The following is a 23,394-nucleotide window of genomic DNA, read 5'->3' as shown; positions in this document are numbered from 1 at the left end:
ATATGGTGCACGTGTGACGCTTAGCATGATAAACTTCAGGTGACGTCAGCTCAGTTGTACTGAGAGTATGTCTACTCCAGAATGCCCAAATAACTGAATCAATTATGAAAAACAGTCAACTCAAAACAACCTGAAAGAAAAGAAGCACCACCTACCCTAAAAGAAAAAGAAGGCAAGAAGAAACGGGTTAAATATTTTACATCGTTTTCAAGTTATCCAAAAATAAGTCTGCATGCAAAAGGTCCAAGAAAAGCTGTTGTTTCTTACACTTTCAAGAAGACATCAACACTGCTATTGTTTTACAATATGAAGTAAATTTTTATTACACCACATCCTCATCTTCAATTGAAGTTGTCCTTTCTGGGTGACCTGTAAAGCCAAAGGTGAAATACAATTAGCAATACGGCTATGTTGCTTGTATACTATATAAAAAAGCACAAAAATAAACATGGCAAAACCCAGGACCTTTGTTATGTTTTTTTCATTTTGTGCTATTTTTGTCTTACTGGCACAATTTGAATTCTTGAAACCAACTTTAGTGAAAAACCTATTGAGCACGATTTTCCATAACAACCATTACTACATTAAATGGCTGCACAATACTTTTTGCCTGAATGTAAATGCGGCTAAGAAATTTATTATTTTGAAGCAGCCAGTTTTTATGGCCAGTCACAGAAAATGGGAGCAGATGCCGTTGGTGCAGGGCTGCATGCGACCACACCGTGTGAAGTGTTGTGCAATTTTTTTGCAAATCTGTTAGCCCGACAGGAACCACACCGCATGCAGAAGCTGTCGTAGTTTTTGTTATAAATTGACGTGAACCTTTTTTCTCCTCACTTAGAACTGATCTTTTTTTGCTGTTTGGTCCAGTTTCCAGTAAGAACTACATTTTTTTAGGAAAAAGGAACTGCCACCCAAATAAAACCAGTACTTCTGAGTCAAAAGAGCAATGCACAAGATTAGAATCATACTACACAATGGGAACATATACATGTTGCCCCCCCCCCCCCCCCCCCCCCCACGCTACCCCAGCACTTGCACCCTCCCCCATGCCCTCTCCCTATTCTTGCCCGAAACAATGGATTTGCCCCCTCAAGATAAAATTCTGCAGACGCCCATGCTAAAACATACGGAACCAGTAAAGTGTGCAGCTGGTCGAATTGGTTCTCAATGCATAAATACAAGGCTGCTTCAAAGAGAAACAAGGCATTGGTGCCTTCCTGGTCTGTTCCACAACTTTCACTACAACCTCGAACGATGTTTTGGCCCTGAGAAAGATTCAGTACACTAATTATACGGCACTAGAAAGCGGATACAAGCATCATCACTGACTCCCCCCATCTCCTATCATTAGCTTCACACTTGTTGATTAAAAAAGTGCTTGTCTTTATGCGTTATCGCACTTGTAACAATGCATGAGGGAAACGCGCTGAAGGTATCCAATACGCGTTCGCACCGTTCAGTTGCTCGGGCCGGCTGAAGGAACCACGCGACATGCATGCATGCTCGCGCATCGGGTGTAAAGGCTGGTGACGGAAATATAAGCTCGGCGGTCGACGCGGGTCTCCAACTTCAACATCAGTAAAGCAAGCGTTACGGGACGAACCAACGAGGCCAGAAATACCTACCTTCAGACTGGGCAAGCCGTCTTCGAACCACTGCGGCGTGTTGACGGCGCGATCAGGAAGTTGCCACGCCAGCTTGGTGGCGGGGTCGATCCATCCATGGATCGGTCAAAAGCGACGAAAAGCAGCCATGTCGACCGGCCGAACGCTTGAGACCGCGCAAAAACAGTAAAAACAAAAAAAAAGTGCTTCTGACAGCGTCCATAGATGGCGCTATATCGGTAGTGCGTATAGCAATTTCCGGTGAGACTTCACTACGTAGTACACATAGCATCGTCCCTTCCTTAATGCAGTTTCCGTTCGGAGTGCCGCCGTTGCATAAGACGCCGAATGAAATACTCGACGAAATTTGGCTGGAGACTCTGGATGTCCATCCTTCTAAAAGGTAAAGTGTCTTTGGTTAAGGTATAGCACAACTTCTCAGTTTGGTTGTGACGATGAAACGTAGGTCACTAAACAAGTCAAAGAAGCGGTTTGACTTGGTCAGTGACCTACGTTTCATCGTCACAACCATGCTTTTACCTGACCAGATGGTATTCCGTCAAACCCTGGACTAACTTCTCAGTTTATAAAGCTTTCATCGACTTGTGCCGTGTTCAGCCAACGGAGGTGCTTGATGTGAACTCGTTCCACGACTCCTTCACCTACCTTATGTAGTGTGCGCCTTGAATGACACGAGCATCGTTTCATTCATTGATAAAATGTACACAAATGGCAATACAGGAGGAGGTCCCAAAGCCAGGCCCGTAAGGAATGACATACACAATCTTACTCGAAGTATTGGCATAACATGGGCAAAAAAGCAACAAAATGAAGCACATAGTCGTGGGTAGCGACGGAAAGGCTGTTACGTATATTAACAATAACTCGGGCATATGTGGTTATGACTGTACAAGAAATGCAAGACTTTTTTAAATGCGTATAACGATGAAGAGTGTGTTAACGTTATTCAGCACAGAATTCCAGTAAGCAAGAGTGGCAACGTGGGCAGTTTGTTTTTCATAATTTGAGTGTTAGTTTGGTAGTGGCAAATTATGATTAGAGGCAAACGTAGTAATATTTGAGTTAGTGAGATTTGAGCCATTAAACGCATATGAAGTTCTCTTTGAGTGTCTGCTCATGTGCTGGGATCGGTGATGCTCTGAGTCAGTGGCTTTCAGTCAGTGCACCTTGTCTTTGCCACAGTGATTTCGTTTGGGTGTGCATACTTAGAAGATGCGACCACTGTTTTGCCTAGCAGCACTTGCCTCTGCTGAGCGGAACTTGGTTGTAACTGGTCTGAGTGGCATGCTGGGAAGGCTTTCACTGATGTCGTGTGCTCTCTGTTTCCAAAATGTGTCAACAAACTCTGATCGTCTAGGCAGACGACGAGCGAGAACTTTTCTCCGAAGCCTGTTATGTGTGCGGGCTTAAAGGGGCCTTGCAGACAAAACACAAGTTTGGTTAATTCGATAAATTGCCTCGTTAGAATCATACTGACACCACTTTTAACGCAAACTCTGCTCAAATGAGCTATATAATTATGAAAAAAGGGATTGGCATGCAACCCAGTAGCTCACTTCCTGCAACAGAATCTATGATATCATATGGCTATCTGTGCGATTGGCTGAGGCCGGCAAAAGCAAATGTAAATTGGGCAGGGCTTATAAGCTTGCTGAATGAGCTGTTTGCGCTTAAATGTAATGCGTATTCATTTTACAGCAGTAAGAATGGTGGGGTAAACAATGAAAGTTACGAAAATACACGTAAAAATAGAAGTGCCGATGCACACTGCTGTTGGTACCGGGCGCCCTATGCTTGTTTTAGCTGCACAGCAGTCCAACGCTTTGGAGTTGTCTTATACATCGCTGGCCGATTGGAGTAAGCGACGTTGCCTTACGTGACCCTGTTTGTCAAGCATACCCATGTTAAACAAAGCGATTACTTTCTGCCGTAACAAAAACAAGCCAGGTATAAATATGGTCAAAAACAAAGCAACGGTAGACAACGGTCTACGGGTGACTTTGGTAGCGCCATCTGGGAAGACTGACGGTAATCAAGGCTGAAGAGCCTAATGATCCACTGGGAGCTCGTTTGAATACCCGCCCTCATGACTTCATGGCAAGCATCACGACAACACACAATTTGGCGGGAGAATGAAAATTTTAACCCAAATTTACTAATTTCTCACTGAAATATGGCATCGTTTGCTGCCGGACAAGCGCTAGGGGCACTACAAAACACGGAATCTTTTGAATAAACCAAACATGTATATTGTCTGCATGGCCCCTTAAAGGAGCCATGAAGACAAAATACAAGTTGTGTTTTTTAGAAAGACTGCTTAGTCCCGATAACAATGATACTAATACCATCGCAATCTGCGAACAAATAACGGAGATATTGTAACGTAGCGGCAGATGACACGAACCATGAGGCGATGAAGCAATGTATTTACACGACTATTTACAGGCAGCCATTCCGAGCCAGGGCTCACTGCGCCCTGCACCCATCTTCTTTCTTGTCGCCATTAGTGGTGGGCCATGCCGGCGCAGGTATTGTCCTGTCTCGTGACAATATTAAAGAAAACGTGTGAAGCAGTCGCGGCCCCCTAGCCCATTTCCCGCAACTTTTCTATGACGTCACGGAACCTTGTTTGTGCGATTGGCGGCCGCCTAAGAGACCTGTCGCGACGACACATGATTGGACGTCTGTAATGGGGCCTCTAGTTCCATTTGACCGCATCACTTGAATGCTAACGTGCAGTTAACGCACTGAAAATTATGTTTTATTGTTGGCCCGTATGACGTCATTCTTGCTCATAACACGTCACTGTGGCGCAAAATTTGAAAGTTTTTTAATAATCCTTGCTTTTTTTCCGTTAAAAAAACATCTTTTGTGGCTGTAATGGAGCGTAGTGAGATACCAAATCCTAGTTCTTTCAAATTAAAAGAAGTTGTATTTTCTCTTCATGGCTCCTTTAAGGCATTTTTGCCATAGCATTAACTTTAGACCTGTGACACGTACTGCCTTCGTTTTAGTGTGTGAGGAAATGCGCCATGGTTTTTGCATAGAAATTGTAGTGTCTCTTTGTAATAGCATGGCAATGATGTGACGACTTCTTCAACACGTGTGCAGAGGTTGTGCAAATTAAACAGCCTATTCTTTCTTTCTTAGTCTGTGCCAAATTTTTTTAACTGTCAGAGATAGTAGTGCTGCTCAATTATGCCTTCGTTGATGAAGGCAAACCGTTAATTCTCGAGAGACTATTTGAAAACCTGGTTTCTCCACTTTGCCCATGCGAAAGTACGGCATGATTCTCGCGGCTGAATGCTATGCTGTGTGCATTTCTTTTCTGATTCGGTGGTTCCGCACTCAGTGTATACAACCTGTGTGCTGTTCACTTAATGCAAAACAAAACAAGTGCCTCTTGTTATTGAATAGCATCGAGTTTTAATTGCATCTCTCTTCTTCAGGTGCTTTTCGGCTCCCCTGGATCCGATCCGCTTGTTTTCCATCGATGTTACGGAGGAGGACTTTGCCGTGCTGGAGATGCCTTCTTTTTCACAAACGTCCAAAGTGCCCAACAGTAAAGGAATCCGAGAGGTAATTACCCATGCTTTTTTTCTTTCTTTGTTCTTTTTCAACTTCCACAGTACTGATCTTTTCTGATGCTGTTGTGTCTTTAGTAAATATTAACCCCATAGGTAACAAACTACCGCAATTTTGTTTTTGCTTTGTTTGCCAGATTCGGCAGGACCTGTGCTCTGAAAAAAATCTCACTTGTTTCATGGTGTTACCCCTCTGACAGCTGTCTCCATTTTCCTGGATAGGTTTTTGGCTTTTGCAAGATGTAGCACTCCATTAAATGGTTCCTGTAAGCTTGCGGTCTGCAAGCTTGACAGAAAGCACGACAAAAAGGAAGAATAAAATTGAAGACCTGTGGTGAATCTCAGAAAGGGGCCATGAAGAAGACAAAATACAACCTTGGTTTTACTGCCAAACGTTAAAGATCCCCAGGTGGTCAAAATTAATCCGGAGACCTCCACTACGGCGCGCCTCATTGCCTGCGTTGCGTCGGCGCGTTAAACCCTACAATCAATCAATCAACTGCCAAAGTAACCTTTGGTAACTCACTCAGCTCAATTCTAGCCATGTAATACTTTTTTTTTTTTTCACTCAAAAAATACAAGAAATCTTGAGACACATGGAACCCAGGTCACACGTGCGTCCAGTTTGTTGTACGCGAAGTGCGTGGCAAATGATCTTATGAGCTAGGCAGCCGTACCGTGGAATCTGCTGTAATTTTCTGAGGGCCTGAAGGGAATCTGTGTAAATGGTGAGGCGCTCCCCAGGTGGAAAGGCACCTTGAGACACTTGCTGCGATAAATAGTCCAGGGCCATATGAATAGTGTGCAACTCCTGCTCACAAGACGTAGGGCACTCCTGATCATCGTACTGGAGCACCAGGCCATGGCGCACGCCAGGTTAGGAAGTGGTGAAAAGCAGCGCCTGCGCGGTGGGTGGTTGAATCCCAGGAAGCATCAGTGAAAGTGGTTCCAGGATTGGCATCGGCGTGGGTAGCACGAGTGGATCATTGGAAAGCGTGGGATGCTTTGGTAAGCTTTCGGGTGGTAGGATTAGACCGGCAGACATTTTTATCCTCCCATGGTGAAAATATTGAAAGAAATATTGAAAAACTTAAATTTTGCGCTACGGTGACTTGTTATAGGCAGGAGTGATGTATAATGGGGCAGCACTGAAAGTATAGTTATCAGTGCTTTGACTGCACTTTAGGACTAAAGTCATACGATAAAATGGAACTAGAAGCCCCAGTACAATCACCGAGTCATGTTTCTTGGTGGTGGCTTTGTTTGGCGGCCATTAATCGCGCAAACAATATTCTGTGATATCGAGAAACGTTGCCAGAAAGTGGCTGGCGAACCTGGTGGAAGTTTGCTATAAAATTGGTATCATTGCTATTTGGACAAAGCAGTCTTATTTGCTTTTTTAAGGGGGCACATGGGCGTTTGGGACAGAAAAATTGCCCAAAAAAAGCATTTTTTTAGGTATCACTTTTCTCTTGATTTGCAGTTTTTCCTCTGAAAATTCCATACGTGGAACAGTATCAGGTACTTATATAAGCCATAGAAACCCGATTTGAACAAAGAAATAACAATTTTTCCATAATTTCCCAATTTTTCGCCACGATTGGTATGGCATCATCATCATCATCACCAGCCTATCTACGCCCACTGCAGGGCAAAGGCCTCTCCCATTATTCTCCAATTATCTCGGTCCTGTGCCAACTGTGACCAATTTATCCCCACAAACTTCTTGATCTCATCTGCCCATCTAACTTTCTGCCACCCCCTGCAATGCTTGCCTTCTCTAGGGATCCACTCTGTTACCCTTAATGACCAGCGGTTATCTTGCCTTCGCATTACATGCCCTGCCCACGTCCATTTCTTCTTCTTAATTTCTACTAATATGTCTTTAACACCAGCTTGCTTCCTGATCCACTCCGCTCTCTTCTTGTCCCTTAATGTTACACCTATCATTTTCCGCTCCATTGCCCGCTGAGTCGTTCTCAATTTAAGTTGAACCCTCTTAGTGAGCCTCCAAGTTTCTGCCCCGTAGGTGAGTACCGGTAAGATGCAGCTGTCATACACTTTCTTCTTCAGCGACAATGGTAGGCTGCTATTCATTATCTGAGAATGTTTGCCATATGCACCCCACCCCATTCTGATTCTTCTAATTATCTCTGCCTCATGGTTGGGATCTGGGGTCACAACTTGGCCTAAGTAGATATATTCGCTTACCACTTCCACTGCCTCGCCACCTATCTCAAACTGCTGTGCTGTCCCGAGGTTATTGATCATTACTTTAGTTTTCTGCATATTAATTTTCAGGCCCACGGTTCTACTCTGTTCGCCCAGTGCAGAAAGCATGCTTTGCAATTCGTTCCCCGAGTTACTTAGCAAGGCAACGTCATCAGCAAATCTGAGGTTATTGAGGTATTCTCCATTGACCTTTACTCCCACCTGTTCCCAATCCAACGTTCTGAATACTTCTTGTAAGCATGCTGTGAATAACATTGGAGAGATTGTGTCTCCTTGTCTGACACCCTTCCGTATAGGTATTTTACTGCTCTCCCTATGGAGGATGATGGTAGCTGTAGACCCATTGTAGATATCCTCTAGTATTCTTACATAATGCTCATCTACCCCCTGGTTCCGTAATGCCTGAATGACTGCTAGGGTTTCGACCGAGTCAAATGCTTTCTCATAATCTATGAAGGCTATAGTATATAGGGGTTCAGTATACTCAGCGCACTTTTCTATCACCTGATTGATCGTGTGAATATGGTCCATTGGTGAATAACCTTTACGGAACCCTGCTTGTTCTTTAGGTTGACTGAAATCTAAGGTTGCAGAGATTCGGTTAGCGATTACCTTGGTAAATACCTTGTAGACGACTGACAGTAAGCTGATCGGCCTATAATTTCTCAAGTCCTTCATGTCACCTTTCTTATGGATTAGGATGATGTTCGCGTTCTTCGCGATTGGTATGGTGGTGGTACGAATTCTTGAGAGGTACATCCCAGCATGTAGAGCAGCTAGAAAGGCAGCGCAAAGCTGTATGTTCAAACCATGGAACATGGGAAGCAGATTTTGCATTTTGTGTTTCAGTAGTTGTTTAATTAGCATTACTTTTAATTGGTTAGGCAGAGTACTTCAAACCTGGAAGTTAGAATGGTTGTAAACTTGTATGTGATTGCAAAACAAAAAAACTGCTTTCCACATTTCATGCTCCACAACGTTTGGCATCTATTTATTCCTTGGTGGTAATCTTTTGTTGAATAGTGTTTTTCCTATTGTTGTCAAGAACAATCAAGGAAAATTATAACTACCTCCACCGCCTCCGGTCTCCAGATGCAGAGTACGTGTTCCACTGTCTATACGGAAGCACATCCGCGTTACCCCAATTCCTAGAAATATGCATCCTACTTATCACATTGGAAGACGAAGGGCCCGCGCCAACTATCTTCAGGCACAATTTCAAAATCAAAAGGAGGTGCTGTACACAGATGCCTCTCCCTACATCACCAAAAACGCCTATGCGATTTCAGTTGTAAATAATACACTTCAGACCGTAGCCACAGCCACTGTCCTCACCACGGACACCGCCATTGCAGAGGAAGCAGCAATAGCCGTGGCAGCCACCACAACACAGAGCGACTACGTTACGATACTGACCGATTCTCAAGAGGCTTGCCGCAACTTTCTGCGAGGCACTCTCTCCCCAGCAACCCTCAGTATTCTCAAAACCAAAACTCACCTCCCTGACCTCTGCATTATCTGGGTACCAAGTCATTCAGGCGTAGTCGGCAATGAAGCGGCACATACCGCGGCTCGAGAAGCAGTACACCGGGCCATTGCGGACAGCCACAACCCTATGCCAACCACCCCCCCTAACTATACGCCCCAACCCCTGCTAACATACAACGACATCCTCTCTCACTACCGACTATCCCGCCAACAGTTTCCTCCCCCACATAAGCAAATGACCAAAGAGGAAGGAGTTATACTTCGTCAGCTTCAAACTAACACCTTTCCCCACAACACGCTCTGGCACAAAATATTCCCCACCCAATTCTCCCCTCAGTGCATCTTCTGCCCCACATCAGGAACACTATACCACATAGTGTGGGAATGCCCGAACATCCCAGACCTCCCTCCCAATCCCAACCCTACCCCTTCACAGTGGGCGGCGGTGCTGACCAGCTCCGACCCCTGCTCCCAGCTTCGGCTGGTGAATAGGGCCCGGAAGGCCGGCTACAGCCAGGGAGTCCTGGACTGAGGACACCCCTCACTGCTCCGGAGTGACTGCACTCAACGGATGAGACAAATAAAGTTTTTTCCTCCTCCTCCTCGGAAACTAGTTACCTCACAGCAAAACTAATTAGATATTTGAAATCAGCTAAAAAAACTGAACAAGTCCATGAAGTTTCGTCAAAATTGGTTGGAAAGCAAATAAAAAAAATGTTTCTAAGACCAGTTTCTAGCCAAACTTGTGTTTTGTCTGTCTCTTGAAAACTTGAAGCTCATCCGATGGGCACGCTTTGCTTAGAAGTCTATGACACGGCGCCTCTTGCACACCCCTCATCATCGGGTTGTTCATTTCTGAGTTTTATATATTTTTAAAATTGGGCGCAAAAATCGGGTGCTATTTTTCGAATTGAGAATGGTGGAATTGGGTTTTTTTGTAAAACCATTCCAAAATTCAAGTTTTTCTGGGTTATATCTACAGATGCGCTAAATAAATACTCATATTCTTTTATCAGAAGGTATGAGGAGCTTCTTAACTCTAACGCGTTAAAATTGGTGTTTGTTTCAAGCTGGTAATCAGGGGGACATCAGGGTTTTCTAGCAAACACTCCTAAATTTGGTGTTTGCTTCGAAATGACTCAGTAATGATGGCTGTAAAAAGCATTGACAACTTCTAAGAAATGAAGCATTTGATTCAGAAAAAGCTGGTCATTTATTTTTTTACACACACTTGTTTACATACATTATCACCTGCCTGCGCAACATGTTGGCCTCCATTCTATACCTACCCGCCGCAGTGGCCCAGTGGCTAAGGCGTTGCGCTGGTGAGCACAAGGTCGTGGGTTAGATTCCCGACCGTGGCAGCTGATTTTCTGATGGAGGCGAAAAGCAAAACCGCTCGTGTGTTCCGAGATATTCGGTGGATGTCAAAGATCCCCAGGTGGTCAAAATTAATCCGGAGCCCTCTACTATGGCGCGTCTCATCACCTGCATTGCGTCAGTGCGTTAAACCCTACAATCAATCAATCAATCCATTCGGTACCTGATTGATCGTTGAACGTATCTCAGCTCGGAGAAAGTTCTCTCAACATTGCAACTTCCGGTAGCTCTAGTGTAGCATTTGCCAGCCTGGGGTAGCGAGCGGCAGAGTTACGCCTATGCTCACACTGTTCAAAAGCTGTGTCTCTAGGGCTTGCTCCCAGCAAGTGCTGGTTGAGAATGGTGGACTGTCTGTGCATGGTTGTGCAGATCGCTACTTTGAAGATGTCCATTCGGGGAGAAATAAATTGGGTTTCACCCTATTCTCCTGAAATGTGTTGAGGTGTAGAAATCGGGTAAAATCGGCTTTTACCTGAAAACGAACAACCTTACTCATACACAGCGCTCTAACCGTCTCAGTGGTCACATTTGCTTGCTTTGGCAGCAGCAATGGCATGGCTGCCTGTAGTTCCTTCTGTTGTCCACTGACATTTGCATTTCATCGGCATCATTCTGATTCCTTCCTGTCTTGCCGCTTTACACTGGCTGCAATCACTCAATTCTACAACGTATTGGCCTCAGGAGTCTTAGGACCTATTGAGAGTACGTGGGACGGGTGAATCGGCACAGGCAGGTGGTGAGCGGCATCTTAATCATCCTAGCAACATTGGCAACGATGCGAAACAGTGCCCCCACAGCCGTGCGCTCTGTCAGTCCCTGTTCTGTGGCTCTTGGGATGAATCCCATACCCTTAAAGGGGCCATGCAGACAGAATAAAAGTTTGTTTTATTCGAAAGATTCCTCGTTTTATAGTGCCTCCAGCGCTTGTCCGGCAGCAAACGATGCCATATTCACTGAGAAATTAACCAATTTAGGTTAAAATTTTGATTCTCCTGCCAAATCATGTGTTTTTGAGACGTCTGCCATGAAGTCACAAGGAAGGGTCTTCAAGCAAAATTCAAGTGCGTCATTGGGCTGTGCAGTCTTGCTTGCCGTCAGTCCTCCCAGATGGCGCTGCCGTACTCACCCGTGGACTGTTGCCCACCGTTGCTTTGTCTTTGGCTGTATTTGCACCTGGCTTGTTTTTGTTACGGTAGAAAGTAATCATTTGGTGAAACATGGGGTGTGATCGGCAAACAGGGTCACGTAAGACAACGTCGCCTACGCCAATCTGCCAGTGTTGTATAAGATAACTCCAGAGCGGCAGACTGCTGTGCAGATAAAACAAGCATACTGCGCCCGGTACCAACAGCGGTGCGAATCGGAACTTCAATGTTTACGTGCATTTTCGTAACTTTAAATATTTACCCCACCATTCTTACTGCTGTAAAATGGATGTGAATTACATTTAAGCGCAAATAGCTCGTTCAGCAAGCTTATAAGCCCTGCGTAACTTGCGTTTCCTTTTGCCGGCCTCAGCCAATCGCACAGCTGGCGCATATGATGTCATAGGTCCTGTTGCAAGAAATGAGCTAGTGCGTTGCATGGCCATTCCTTTTTTTTTCCTAATTATATAGCTTGTTTGAGCTAAGTGTGTGGTTATAGTGGTGTCACTATGATTCTAACAAGGCAATCTTTTGAATCAACCAAACTTGTGTTTTGTCTGCAAGGCCCCTTTAAACTGGTACCATAGTTTAAGGATGCACTTACACGGAGTAGAGTAGGAACAACTGGGAATCATTTGAGAGAGGCCAGAGAGCCCGGAGGGGCATCAGTAGGTTGACAAAGTTGACAGGGATGAGGGTAATGATTTTGTAAGCTTCTTATCATAAATCTTCATTACTCATTTTCTTTTTTCAAGTTTACTGGGGCGCGAGCACAAAAGAGTTTTTTTTCCTCGTAAATATTCATGTAGGAAAATTTGTAAATTTCTTGCACAGCAGGTTCTGCCACTTTTCTGCTTGCTTCAGCATTTGAGTTGGATGTAGTCACTGTTTACTTGTACTCAAATTGGATAACGTTTGCCATGTTTGAAGGACCAGCGTTGTTTCCAAAATGGCTGTTAGTTGCCTCACTTCAAACCTGTTTCACATTTTCCTCCTTCCCGTCCCACCAGATTTTCTTGGAGAAAGAGGCACCAGAAGACGTGTCTGGGGAAGACCTCTTCAAAGGTGAGTTTGCATTTTTTTTCCTTGCCTCTTTTATCCTCTAATTTCTGTTTGCAACGTTAACATCATCCTTGCCTCGCTTCTCCTTCTGGTGTTATTCTTGCTTCACCGAGCGCACATTCTTTTGTTCAACCTTTGAAATTCCCAACTCAAGACGTGCCCCTGTGTGCTGATAGCGGCTGTAACACTTAACTCTGTCGCTACCGCAGAAAATTGACCAATTTTTAGGGGTCCAAGAAAACATTTTTTTTCCTGCTAAAAAATTGGTTAGGCACTAATTGAAGGAGCACAAAATGCAGATTATTTAACGGCCTTTCCAATAACATCAGTTTTTTAAAGGTTTTCATATATCATAGTTGTGAAAAAAAAGATCAAAATCAAACTTTTTGTCAAGTTGTCGAAAAAAATGATAAAAAAGGAGTTGTGTATATCAAACCACCGGTAGTAGAAAAAAAATAGAATATACATTTTGTAGGGAAACATTTCAAAAACACACCCTAAAAAAAATGTCGACTTGCGCGGAACAGTTTTTCAGATATAAAAAAAAATGTTAGCACGCACGGTGCTCGTGTCATGCGGTGAAGCCCAACCTACAATTCAAAATGTGCAATTTCGGGTGGTTCCCTGGAATAAATCTGGCGGTTTGACGTTATCAGAGGCACCAATTTGCCCCCACATAACGTAAAAACATCTTGTCAATGGCTGACTTTGCATTTACAGCGAGCACAATATTTGGGACACGCACATGATGCGGAAAAAAACATGCATGAAGTTGAAAACGGAACGCCGCGGCTAATGCTTGTTGTCGTTCACGGTCAGTTATCTCTCAAAACATAAAGCTGAGCTTTATTATCATCTTCTTACTCGCAATTGTAGCCTTGCTCGCAAAAATGAGGTACGATGAGCTAGAATCGTGCCCTGCGATCTTTGGCCGAGTAGCAGTTGCGCGCTGATAAAGATCAGCACAACGAGCCTCCTCTATTGCAGCGCCACCTAACATTTTTCAAATGAAACAGTACAAAAACTTATCAGAGACTCCGTCCAAATAGACAGTTCAACTAAGCAGCAACATTAGACACCCGGATATACCCTCGCATGGAAACGAAACTGGAAGGCGAACAGCTGGCAGTGTAAGGCCGGTTTGAAGCGCTGTCCTCGGCGGAACAGATATCTGGCGACTGGGTGTGACCTTTTGACTTTCATCTGAAGTTCTTATCGCAGAAATCGGGTTAGGGTGGGGGGAAATCAGGAGCGCCGTGCTTTGTTCGAGGATCAGTCGCGGACGCTTCAGGCGCCATGGCAGGTAGCCTTGAAGTTGGGTAACTGTGTAGTAGCGCTAAATATGAATTTCGCGATGCAGAAACGAAACCGAAACTGTTGTAAACTGTTTGCGAATGGTCCTGGGGTAAGTAGAACTACCACAGTACTTAGAACAACTTGCGCAAAGGCAATAAAACTGCCTAAAATCATAAAGTAGCTTTGCAACCAGGCACTGCTTGACATTTTCAGCCGATTTCTGGGATTATTACTGTCAGAGCGCGAACCTGACGATTGAAAATCGTTTGCTAGTTCCCCATTCACGCCCTGATAGCAAAAAACAAGTGCTGGTGCAGAGTAATTACGAGTTGCACGCATTCTTCGTTGGTAGCCGTGACGCGCGATGACCACGCCCCTTTTCCACACCCAGGTGATTCAAAAGCGTGTCAAAAATCACGTTTCCGTTGTGAAAATGAAAACAAAACTGATTTTGAAAGGCCATTTTCTGATCTAACTCCGAACAGCTTTACTTGTTCGAGAAACGCCTGGAACGCTATGAAAAGGCGCTCCCAAAAGTATCGATCAAATTGATCGATTTTGATAGGCGCGGTAGCGAAAGAGTTAAGATGAAGCTTTCACACACGCGCACACATTATCTTTATACGTGTGGGGTAAAATATCGCTTCCTTTAGCCCCAGTAACTCTACCCGCACGCACTGTTCTTTTTCTGTGCAGACCTACTCACGGTGCCTCCTGGGTTCGAGGAAGGTGCCGATTTCGGCAAGCCCCCTGCGGATGACACTCCTGCACGGCACGTGCTGAACTTTGCCGACTTGCTGTCTGGAGACCCATTCCTCCTGGAAACCACGCCGGAGAGCAAGGTCTGCGCATCCTCTTGTCTCGCGGGGTGCAGTGTTATCGTATCGTATTTGTATCGTATGATGTTGTATCGTATTTCATATCGTATTCATGTTTAACGTATTCATCGTATCGTGTCTAGTGTTGACCAAGGTGGGAGCAATTAGGGATTGTTAACGTACCAAATGTACACTGCCCGTCCACTCTGTGAAGAGGGATGGCCAGCGAAGCTGGGCACAGTCTATGAAGTGCACGAAACAAAACACGCTTGTTTGTGATTTGCAATTAAGCATAATTACTAGCTAATTGACTAGGAAAGAGAAAGGCTAGAGTTGTATTCTAGCAGACAAACATGGGGCTGTCCATTGCCCTGTTCTGTCATTTTCATCTTACTGCCTGTGTGACACTCACCCAAACCACTCCACCATGGAGGATAGCAGTCAGGTTGCATTGGGCTGTGAGACGTACAAATCAAACCTCACCCGCTGCAGTGGCTCAATGGCTAAGGCGTTGTGCTGCTGAGCTCAAGGACGCGGGTTCGATTCCCGGCCGCGGCAGTCGCTTTTCTGATGGAGGCGAAAAGCGAAAACGCCCATGTGTATGAGATTTCGGCGCACGTTAAAGATCCCCAGGTGGTCAAAATTGGTCTGGAGCCCTCCACTACGGCGTGCCTCATCGCCTGCATTGCGTCGGCGCGTTAAACCCCACAACCAATCAATCATCTTCTGTCAGGTAGATAACGTCATGCTGTAGCCTTGAGGTTTTCGTGTTGCCTGGCAGGTAGAGCAAAGACCGTCGTCGTTTCAGTTTGCAGTATCTCTCTCCCCTTTGTTGCTGCTGTGTGCACTTGACGAGTTCAGCTGCAGTCACATGTACTGTTTAGGCCTGGTCGCTCAGAGTCCTATAGGCACAGGTGAAAAGTAGATGGAGATGGTAGCTACCAGTTGTTGCTACTCTGCTTAGCCCAAGGAGGCGGGTTTGGTCCTGCGGTGGCCACTTTTTAGAAGGCGGTGAAAAGCAACAGCACCCATGTGTCAAGGTTTCGGTGTGTGTTAAAAGGCCCACAGGTGGTCAGAATTAATCCGGAGCCCTCCGCTACGACGCCCCTCGTAGCTCAAGTGCAGCTTCGGCACGTTAAACCTACAAAATTCGAATTTTTGAGGTGTAGCCAAACGACGTTCTCGCTTCACAAGCATGGCACACTGTCACTGGATTAAAAGTACTGATGAACAATAAGGCAGGCCTTTTTCTTTTTGCATGCTGAATTAAAGCGTGAAGAAACTAGTGCCTGGTACACGGTCTCTTTCTTCTTGGGAGAAGGGTTCACGGTGAAGTCGGTAGCGTAGACTGCATGAGGTGCCATTTTGTCCTCCTTTGTAGGGGTGTAGTGGAGCATGCTATTCTTGTGCGACGGGGTCCAATTGCCTGCTCACAGACATGCGGATGGCATATTTTTCTACCGAAAAGTTCTTGCCCTGTAGGCTAAGCTATCGTCACAAAGAACTTTCACCAGTCCAGTGCATGCATGGGATTTAGTCTGGGAAAACAGCACCGTAGGGCGCAATTATCTCTCATTATCTTGAGAACTAATTGACCGACCCCAAAAATATTGGCGTATTTGAAACCAGTGTGAAAAAAAGCAGCAAGACTGCCAATTTTCACAAAGTTTGCTAACAAATTTAAAAAAATCTTTTTAAGATTCATGTACCCGCTTCAACCTGTCTATGGATTGCTATTGTGGCATTTTCTGTGCCCCTGATGCCTGGCTTTCTGTTGCTCTCAATGTACACAGCCGGAAAATGAGGAGGACCTGGCCACCACCACGGACGTCGCCAAGCTTGCGGGGCAACGCTTCTCGGTGCGTTAGTTTGACACTTTGCGGGAAAACATTGGGCTACCGGCTCTTGCTTTGACGCTGGGCAGCGATTCTACCTTTTGCACGAGCATCTCCTTGGAGGCTCGTTAAAGTCCTCCTTTGTGTGGGCTCAGACCATTTTTATATGCAAAAACTCGTTTAATTCAGGTGTTTTTATGCTGCTGCAAGCGTTGTTCAGGCTTGAGGACTACCCTTTCATGCAGGTTGTATACTGTTCTCATTGGTGGTCCCCATAAGAGAACACTGGCGGCAGATATTCGTATTTTCTGCGATAACGTTATCACCTATAAGAAGGGGGCAAGGCCAAAAAACCTGGCACAGTAAATCCTCGTCACAAGAGACGCTCAAGGGACCTGGAAAACATGTCTCTTGTAGCAGAGGTCTCTTGTATCTGAAAGTTCTAAAAACAATGAGGAGTCAGAATCTGAAAGTTCTAAAAACAATGAGGAGTCAGAGTAGATAACAGTATTATATGCAGGTTCAAAGTGAGCTTCATTGCATCGGCAGAGCATTGCTCAGGGTGGCTCAAGGAAGTCATTCATAGTAGTTTTTTCGGAAGTGCATTTTACGAGTTCTTTATTGCTCATGGAAAGGATAGCATGGCAACCACTGGGCGGATTTTGACCCTGTCTATTTTATTTCAATCCTTGAAGAGTTATGCAGGGTATGACATTCTCGGATTTTCATTTTAGGGCCTAGTTATATTTTTGTGATATTTACGGCCGAGTCAGTTGTATACTGCTGGATATGGGTGAAAATAATGTTCTCTGTAAAAAAAAAAAAAAAAAATCAAGGGGGTAAAAAAAATTCTAGGAATGTCATACCCTGTAGTGTTCTTTTGGCTCCAATTGAAAAGTGTTCAGGACTTCCTACGATCTGTCAATACCTTGCTAGGCTTTCCACAATCGGGCAACATGTGAACCGCTGTAACGGAAAAACTACCTAAGGTATCATAATGAAAGTTTAAATTTCACCATTTGGAGTGTTTTTCAATGTGCCTACCAAATTTCAAATTACTCTACGCCAAAAGACAAAAAGTTTGCACCGATCCCCACCTCTCCCCTTAAACCAGCCAAGCTGTTTCCACCTGTCTCTTGCAAGTGAATGTCTCTTGTAGCAAGGTTTTGCCGTATCACCAATCGTAGGCCTTGCAGGAGAGGTGCATGCAAGCAGTGAAGGTGGTGTTTTGCGAAGCTGTCCTACAATGCCCCAGCCACTTCGCATGGTGTCAAGTGTGCTCATTCAGTGGTCTCCAATATGTCCCCTCTTCGTGTGTGCCGTACCATTCCCGTCGTATATACAGGATGTGCTGCACATCAGCGAAGTAGAGGACGGTTGCATCGAGCGGCTGGAATGGGCTGAACAGGAGGACGTGACCAAGCCCATGCCCGACTTTGAGGACCGGGTGCCCTGTCCCGCGCTCACCGTACGTCGCATCCATTATTGCGGTCTTATTAATCCTTTGAGGGTCGAATTTTTTCGCCAAGTGCGACCCCCCAGGGTCGATTTTTGTTATTGCTGATTTAAATTTTTCGGATGAATGTATTTCGAGAAAAAATTATAGTAATTTTTTTAGGGTGACCATAAGGTGACAAAAAAATCGTTTATGTTGTTACATATATGCGGTTTATTCATGAGTAACCGAAGAAAAATTCTAAATAAAAACGAGAGAGTAACAAGCCGGCACCTTTTGAGGGAATCAAAATCAGATAGACATGAGTTTCGCGGGCGCAAAAAGCAGGAAGCGCCCGGAGGATGATACCGAAACCAGCTGCTGTGTGCGCGCAGGCACATGCGGCCCAATGCAGGAGCGATAGACGGCGCATTGCTCATGAAATACAAAAAAAAAATTACGCCCACCTCCTCTCGCGGGAACCCTCAACCGTCGACCGAAAGGCCGCCGGAGAGCGGCACACCGGTTATATGCGCAGCGCGCCCGAAGGAGAGCAGACCGCGGACAGAGAGAGTGCTGTGGCTATGATGCAACACAATCAACTTTAATCAAATCCAAATCCAAGCCAAGCCAAGCCAATCCAATCGAATCCAATCCAATGCCCCTCGCGAGAGAGTGTTCGCTATCGGAGAGGAGAGGGGGAGAGTGGCTGCAGACAACAGCAACGGACGCACGCAGGAAGGATAGGACCGCCAACAAGAGATGTTCTGAGCGTCGCATCTAAAAGGGAGAAAAGAGCCTCATCAGTTTCGCAGGCGACCTTGGTCTGTGGTAGGCGTATGAAGCGAGAGGCACCCGGGAGCCAGGTGGGCGATACCCAGCGTGGTCCCTCGTTAGCGGATGCGCAAATGATAACCGGCGCGCTGCTGAAGTAAATCATAAAAAAATAAGAAGAGCTTTCAGCGCAACAAAAAAATTTGACGCATTTTCGAAGTGTGGCAGCATGTGCCAAGCAAGAGAAGTTGGCAAAAAAGGCGCGCTTTTTAAAGATACAAGCAATGCCGTACATGTACGGCCATGACCCTCAAAGGGTTTTAAGTGCAGAGCACTTTAGGCGCTCGTTTTGTCGTTGTAGCTCGCTTGCTGGACCAAAGTAGTGCTCCACGGCGTACCGTCGTAGCGGCATCCCGTCGTAGCGGCGTCCCTCAGAGGGTTCAAAAGCCAAGTTGTTTATATAGTCATAAGCATTCAAAACTCGTGAACCGCTTGCGCGTGTCATACATGTGCCCGTTGTTTAGCGCAAACAAAACTGCAGGTACATTTGAAACAAAGTATACGTAATTAACCGGCAGCGCCCGTGTTCATTTAGTTAGGAACGCTCGTTGGGTTGGTCTTTACCGTAGTAAGCAAAAAAAAAGTGGCAGTGCAACGCCGGCATGTGTGGGAGGAAAAGCAAGCACAAAAAGTACAGAACTCCCGCTGGTGCAGTTTCAGGCAGGGGGCGCGCGAGCGCTGCGAAGGCGGGAAATTTTAAATGTGTTGGACAAGTCTCCGTTGAATTCATCAAGAGAGGAATGAGACAGGACGGCGAAGAACGTGATGGGTGGCAAGAGTGAGTGGGTAACGGTGCCACAGCCCATTATGGAGAATCACTGCTCTGCTCTTCTGACAGCTTTTTTCCCGTCTCACGCAGGCACTTTCAATTGCAATTGAGTCGATACATATCGAACTCAATTGAGATTGAGCACTGCTACACGGCCAGCTTCAATTGCGATAGAGCCTGATCTTACTCAAACTCAATCCTGGTTCTCCAAGCACGCGATTGAGGTTTCCAAGTGCAGTCGGACGAAAGCAGTGGTTCTCTCGTTCCCGCTGAGTAGTGGCACAGAAGGCGACAACTTCAACTAACGCCACCAATTGCACCAAATACTTGTCTCAAATAAGCGTGGAACAGCATTTATATGGTTGCAAATACCTGTGACCACACAAAGTTACCAGGCGCCAACCGCAAAATATATTTTTGGCGCCATCTCGTGTACGTGAATGCAACGGGTGCAACTTCTCAATCGGGATTGAAACAAGCAGTTAGCAGCGGCGATGCATCGACCTCGCTCGGAAAGTCAGTCGCGCTTCACTGCAATCCGGATTGAAAGTGCCCGTGTAGCAGGGGTATTGGACACACCGCATAGTCGTGAAGCAATGTATAAACACTGTTAAATATAGCGTCTCTGTGCTGCGACATGATCCTGCGTTCCGTGGCATCACGTCTGTGCCCTGCCCTGCCCATAAACTTCATTTTCAATAAGGAGAAGAGAGACTGGCCCCGCAGATTCCCCCCGCGTTCGCAGGAATGTCAAGTGTTGGGTTTCTGCAAAGGGCATTTCGTGTCAGTAATAAAGGCGAGAGAATAGCATGTATTGTCTTGCCAGTGTCAAAAGTGGACTGTAATTTCGCGCATCTTCTTTTTGGTTCCACGCGCAAATTGGGGGGACGTGTTTTGGGGCTCGTAGAGCCTCCTGCTGCTCCACTGGTCTCCAAAACTGAGGAATACGTGCGTTTATGTGCCAATGCCGCGTCATTTTTAAGTGACAGCTGTTGTTCTGTAGAATTCGGCCACGGGAGTGTGAAGAGAGGCAAGATTGCCGGCTTTCCAGATGTGGGAAGATAGAGGAACATTATGGGTAAAGAAAAAATGAGATATTCCCCGTGGGCGTCACTAGATTTGAAAACCGGGGACTGTGCCAGTACAACGCTGGCTTTCTTATCTAGAGAGTGTTGACTGCGATTGCCTGAGTGGACACCACGTTACAAGGATGGGAAACGTGTTGTTTTCATGATTTTTAGGGCTTAATTTGCTTCGAAACTAATGCAGCGACAACAAACAAAACGCGCACTCCTGATGACACTCGGGAACGTCGCTTTGGTGGAGCGATACACCACTTGAGCTGTTGCCATTCTCAAGTTGTACCCAAGTATATTGTTCACCAGTTTTGCCAAATGAACATGATATTGTGTTATATGTGGTCGCACGAAAATGAATGGGAGAGAGGAAGGGGGGAAGGGGAGGGGGGCAGTAGGACAGACTGTCTAAATCCCGACTGTGCCACTCGAATATGCCTGTTTTGCGGGATCCCTGTTGCTAGTGAGAGATCGGGATGGGAGATTCATTGTGCTTAAGCAGGACGATTAACTAGACTGCGCTCTGTCCCTCCTTGCATGTTCCAGTGGCCCTTTGAGCTGGACACCTTCCAGAAGAAGGCCATCATCCACATCGAAGCCGGGGACTCGGTGTTTGTGTCCGCACACACCTCGGCAGGCAAGACGGTGGTCGCCGAATACGCTATCGCCCACGCCCGACAGCAGATGGGAAGGTTGGTATCGCTGGTGTCAGAGTGGTCATAACAGCAGTGCAGTCCACTCCTTGTGGTATATAAGAAGCCGAAAAGTTCAGTAATTGTAACTGATTGTTGTCTTATCTGCACTGGCGTAGCAAAGGAGCTTTCTGAAAATACCCTAGTCATTTGAGACTTTCATTTGCTACGCAAGTGCTGTACAAGAGATGTGAAAGGTAGTCTGTTAAATTTGGAGCTGAAAGTGTTCCTTTACTTCCAACAAAGGATGAATCAAGCAGCATGTTAGGCGGCATTCTGAGACCTTCGCTGAAACTTTTGTGGCAGTTGTAGTCTTGAAGTTGCCACACTGTGGCCTGTTCCGTAGCTTTCACACCACTGTACCTCTTCATCTTATCCCTCCTGGGATGTAGAGCAGTCTAGGGGCACATTTGACAGCAGATACCCACCTTAAGCAGATGAAAAGCATCCTAAGTGATATATATGATGTGCAAAACCAACCCACAATGGGCAAAACAACCCTGATTGCGAAAAAGATGAAGGAACACTTTTTGTAGCTAGCGAAGAGACAAGGATATTTTGAGGCGAAGTGAAAAAGAAATAAAAATAACATGCCTCAGCCTGCGCCACTAGGTATTGAAACTGACCGAAAGAAGACAAAAACCATACAACCTACGAAAAATGGTTTAACCAAAGCCAACTCAGAATGAATAAAACCGCGCTAATGTATAAAGGTAAAAAAAAAAACAAGCTAAAACAGACCTGAAGGGAACAAAGTCGCCCATAATTTTGTGCACAATGTGCAGTGTCAGAAAAATATTTTGCACGGGATAAAAAGAAACGAGTTTCAAGTGAAACAAACAATTGGAAAAAAAAAAAAAAAAACAGATGCCAGAAGTAGACTCGCACACCACAAGACCCACTGGCTCAGTTTGCTTGGACAAAGGAGGAAAAAAAATTAGGCCTTGCCTTCCATTGGTGCATTTCAAGAAGTGTGGAGGAGAAGTCATGCTGCTTTTTTATGCTCCAAAGAGGTCACTGGCAAAAGCATTGTATTAATGGCAGCAAAAGGCTGGCCCACCGGGGCCTCATGGCACAGCCCAGCCGATATCCAGGGGTCGACAGGTGCAGGCAGTGGAGCGGGTGAAAAGCAGAGGAGGTGGCAAGCGCATGCAAAGTATGGGCAAAAAAAAAACAGAGGCCACCTAAAATGGTGTTTGCTGCTTCAGCAGAGGTGATGTCAGGGCGTCTCCTGAGCTTTTCGTTCCTCCATGGCTTAGACCGAGCGTCAACGCACGTGGATGTATGTTCAAACGTGCCCCTAGATGGCCCAATGTGTTCCCTAGTTGCCCTTTTTCATCCCTTGCTTCAATCTTTCCTATCTGGCGTGCTTTAGCCGTCTTTTATTACTTTCCCGCACTCGCGGTCTTCCTGCCAGCAGTGGTCAACTCGCAGGTTTGCGTAGCAAGAGTGCCTGGGCACTTGCCGACACCAAAAACTGTGACAACCCAGCAGATTGCATATGTGAGGTCATGCTCTGAATGGAGGTTTGAAAAAGAAGTTGCGGACTTCGGGGACTAAACCTGAGAGAAGGAATGTTATTGGTAGACACACAGAGGTCTTAAATTGTATCGGCTAGTTCTTTTGGTCACAGGAAGATCGGGACACACAGTTCATTCTTCATTCTTCTACAGTACTAACACATAGGTTGATAATAAATTGGTTTTCTTATTGTACAATTATTTCATTCATTATTTTTCGTTTACACAATTATTTTGGTTGTGTTTAATGTATTTTTTGTGTTCATTATTTCTTGTTTATGCAATCCTACAGTCCAGAAACAGCCCAAGCAAGAGTGGTAGAAATAACTACGCTTTATATCGGCGAAGTGCAATTCTAGAGTAATTAAGTCCCTGAAGCATAAAATGCAAGAAAGGGGAAAGTACTGCATAAAAAAAAACTGATCAATTTACGCATGCAAATTATCAGAAGTAAATGTAGCGACCGGTAGACTCGTCCTTCTGTCAAATTCTCTTTGAGGGAAAAATGAATATTTCTGAGCATTTGTGCAAGCAAACATTGGTGCCTTTGATGTACTGTTATAAGTGGTACACATAGTATTGAGTGGATTGTATGCTTCG

The 23,394-nt window shown here is 45.4% G+C and overlaps 1 protein-coding gene across 1 annotated transcript in view; it reads left to right on the top strand.

The window, feature by feature from the left end:
- The window catches only part of LOC144150163 (superkiller complex protein 2-like), a 65,096-nt gene that overhangs the window by 2,182 nt on the left and 39,520 nt on the right, over positions 1–23,394 (top strand). The window contains exons 2-8 of the mRNA XM_077682004.1: positions 1,919–2,010; positions 5,078–5,207; positions 12,468–12,522; positions 14,512–14,657; positions 16,427–16,492; positions 17,814–17,936; positions 21,129–21,274. Of these exons, the coding sequence (XP_077538130.1) occupies positions 1,919–2,010; positions 5,078–5,207; positions 12,468–12,522; positions 14,512–14,657; positions 16,427–16,492; positions 17,814–17,936; positions 21,129–21,274 (758 nt within the window). The remainder of the gene's footprint in view (positions 1–1,918; positions 2,011–5,077; positions 5,208–12,467; positions 12,523–14,511; positions 14,658–16,426; positions 16,493–17,813; positions 17,937–21,128; positions 21,275–23,394) is intronic.

This window comes from Haemaphysalis longicornis, unplaced genomic scaffold (genome assembly GCF_048455015.1).
Source record: "Haemaphysalis longicornis isolate Haplotype H1 unplaced genomic scaffold, Haemaphysalis longicornis Haplotype H1 scaffold_8, whole genome shotgun sequence".
NCBI classification, from domain to species: domain Eukaryota; kingdom Metazoa; phylum Arthropoda; class Arachnida; order Ixodida; family Ixodidae; genus Haemaphysalis; species Haemaphysalis longicornis.
This window is presented reverse-complemented; position numbering and strand designations above follow the sequence as displayed.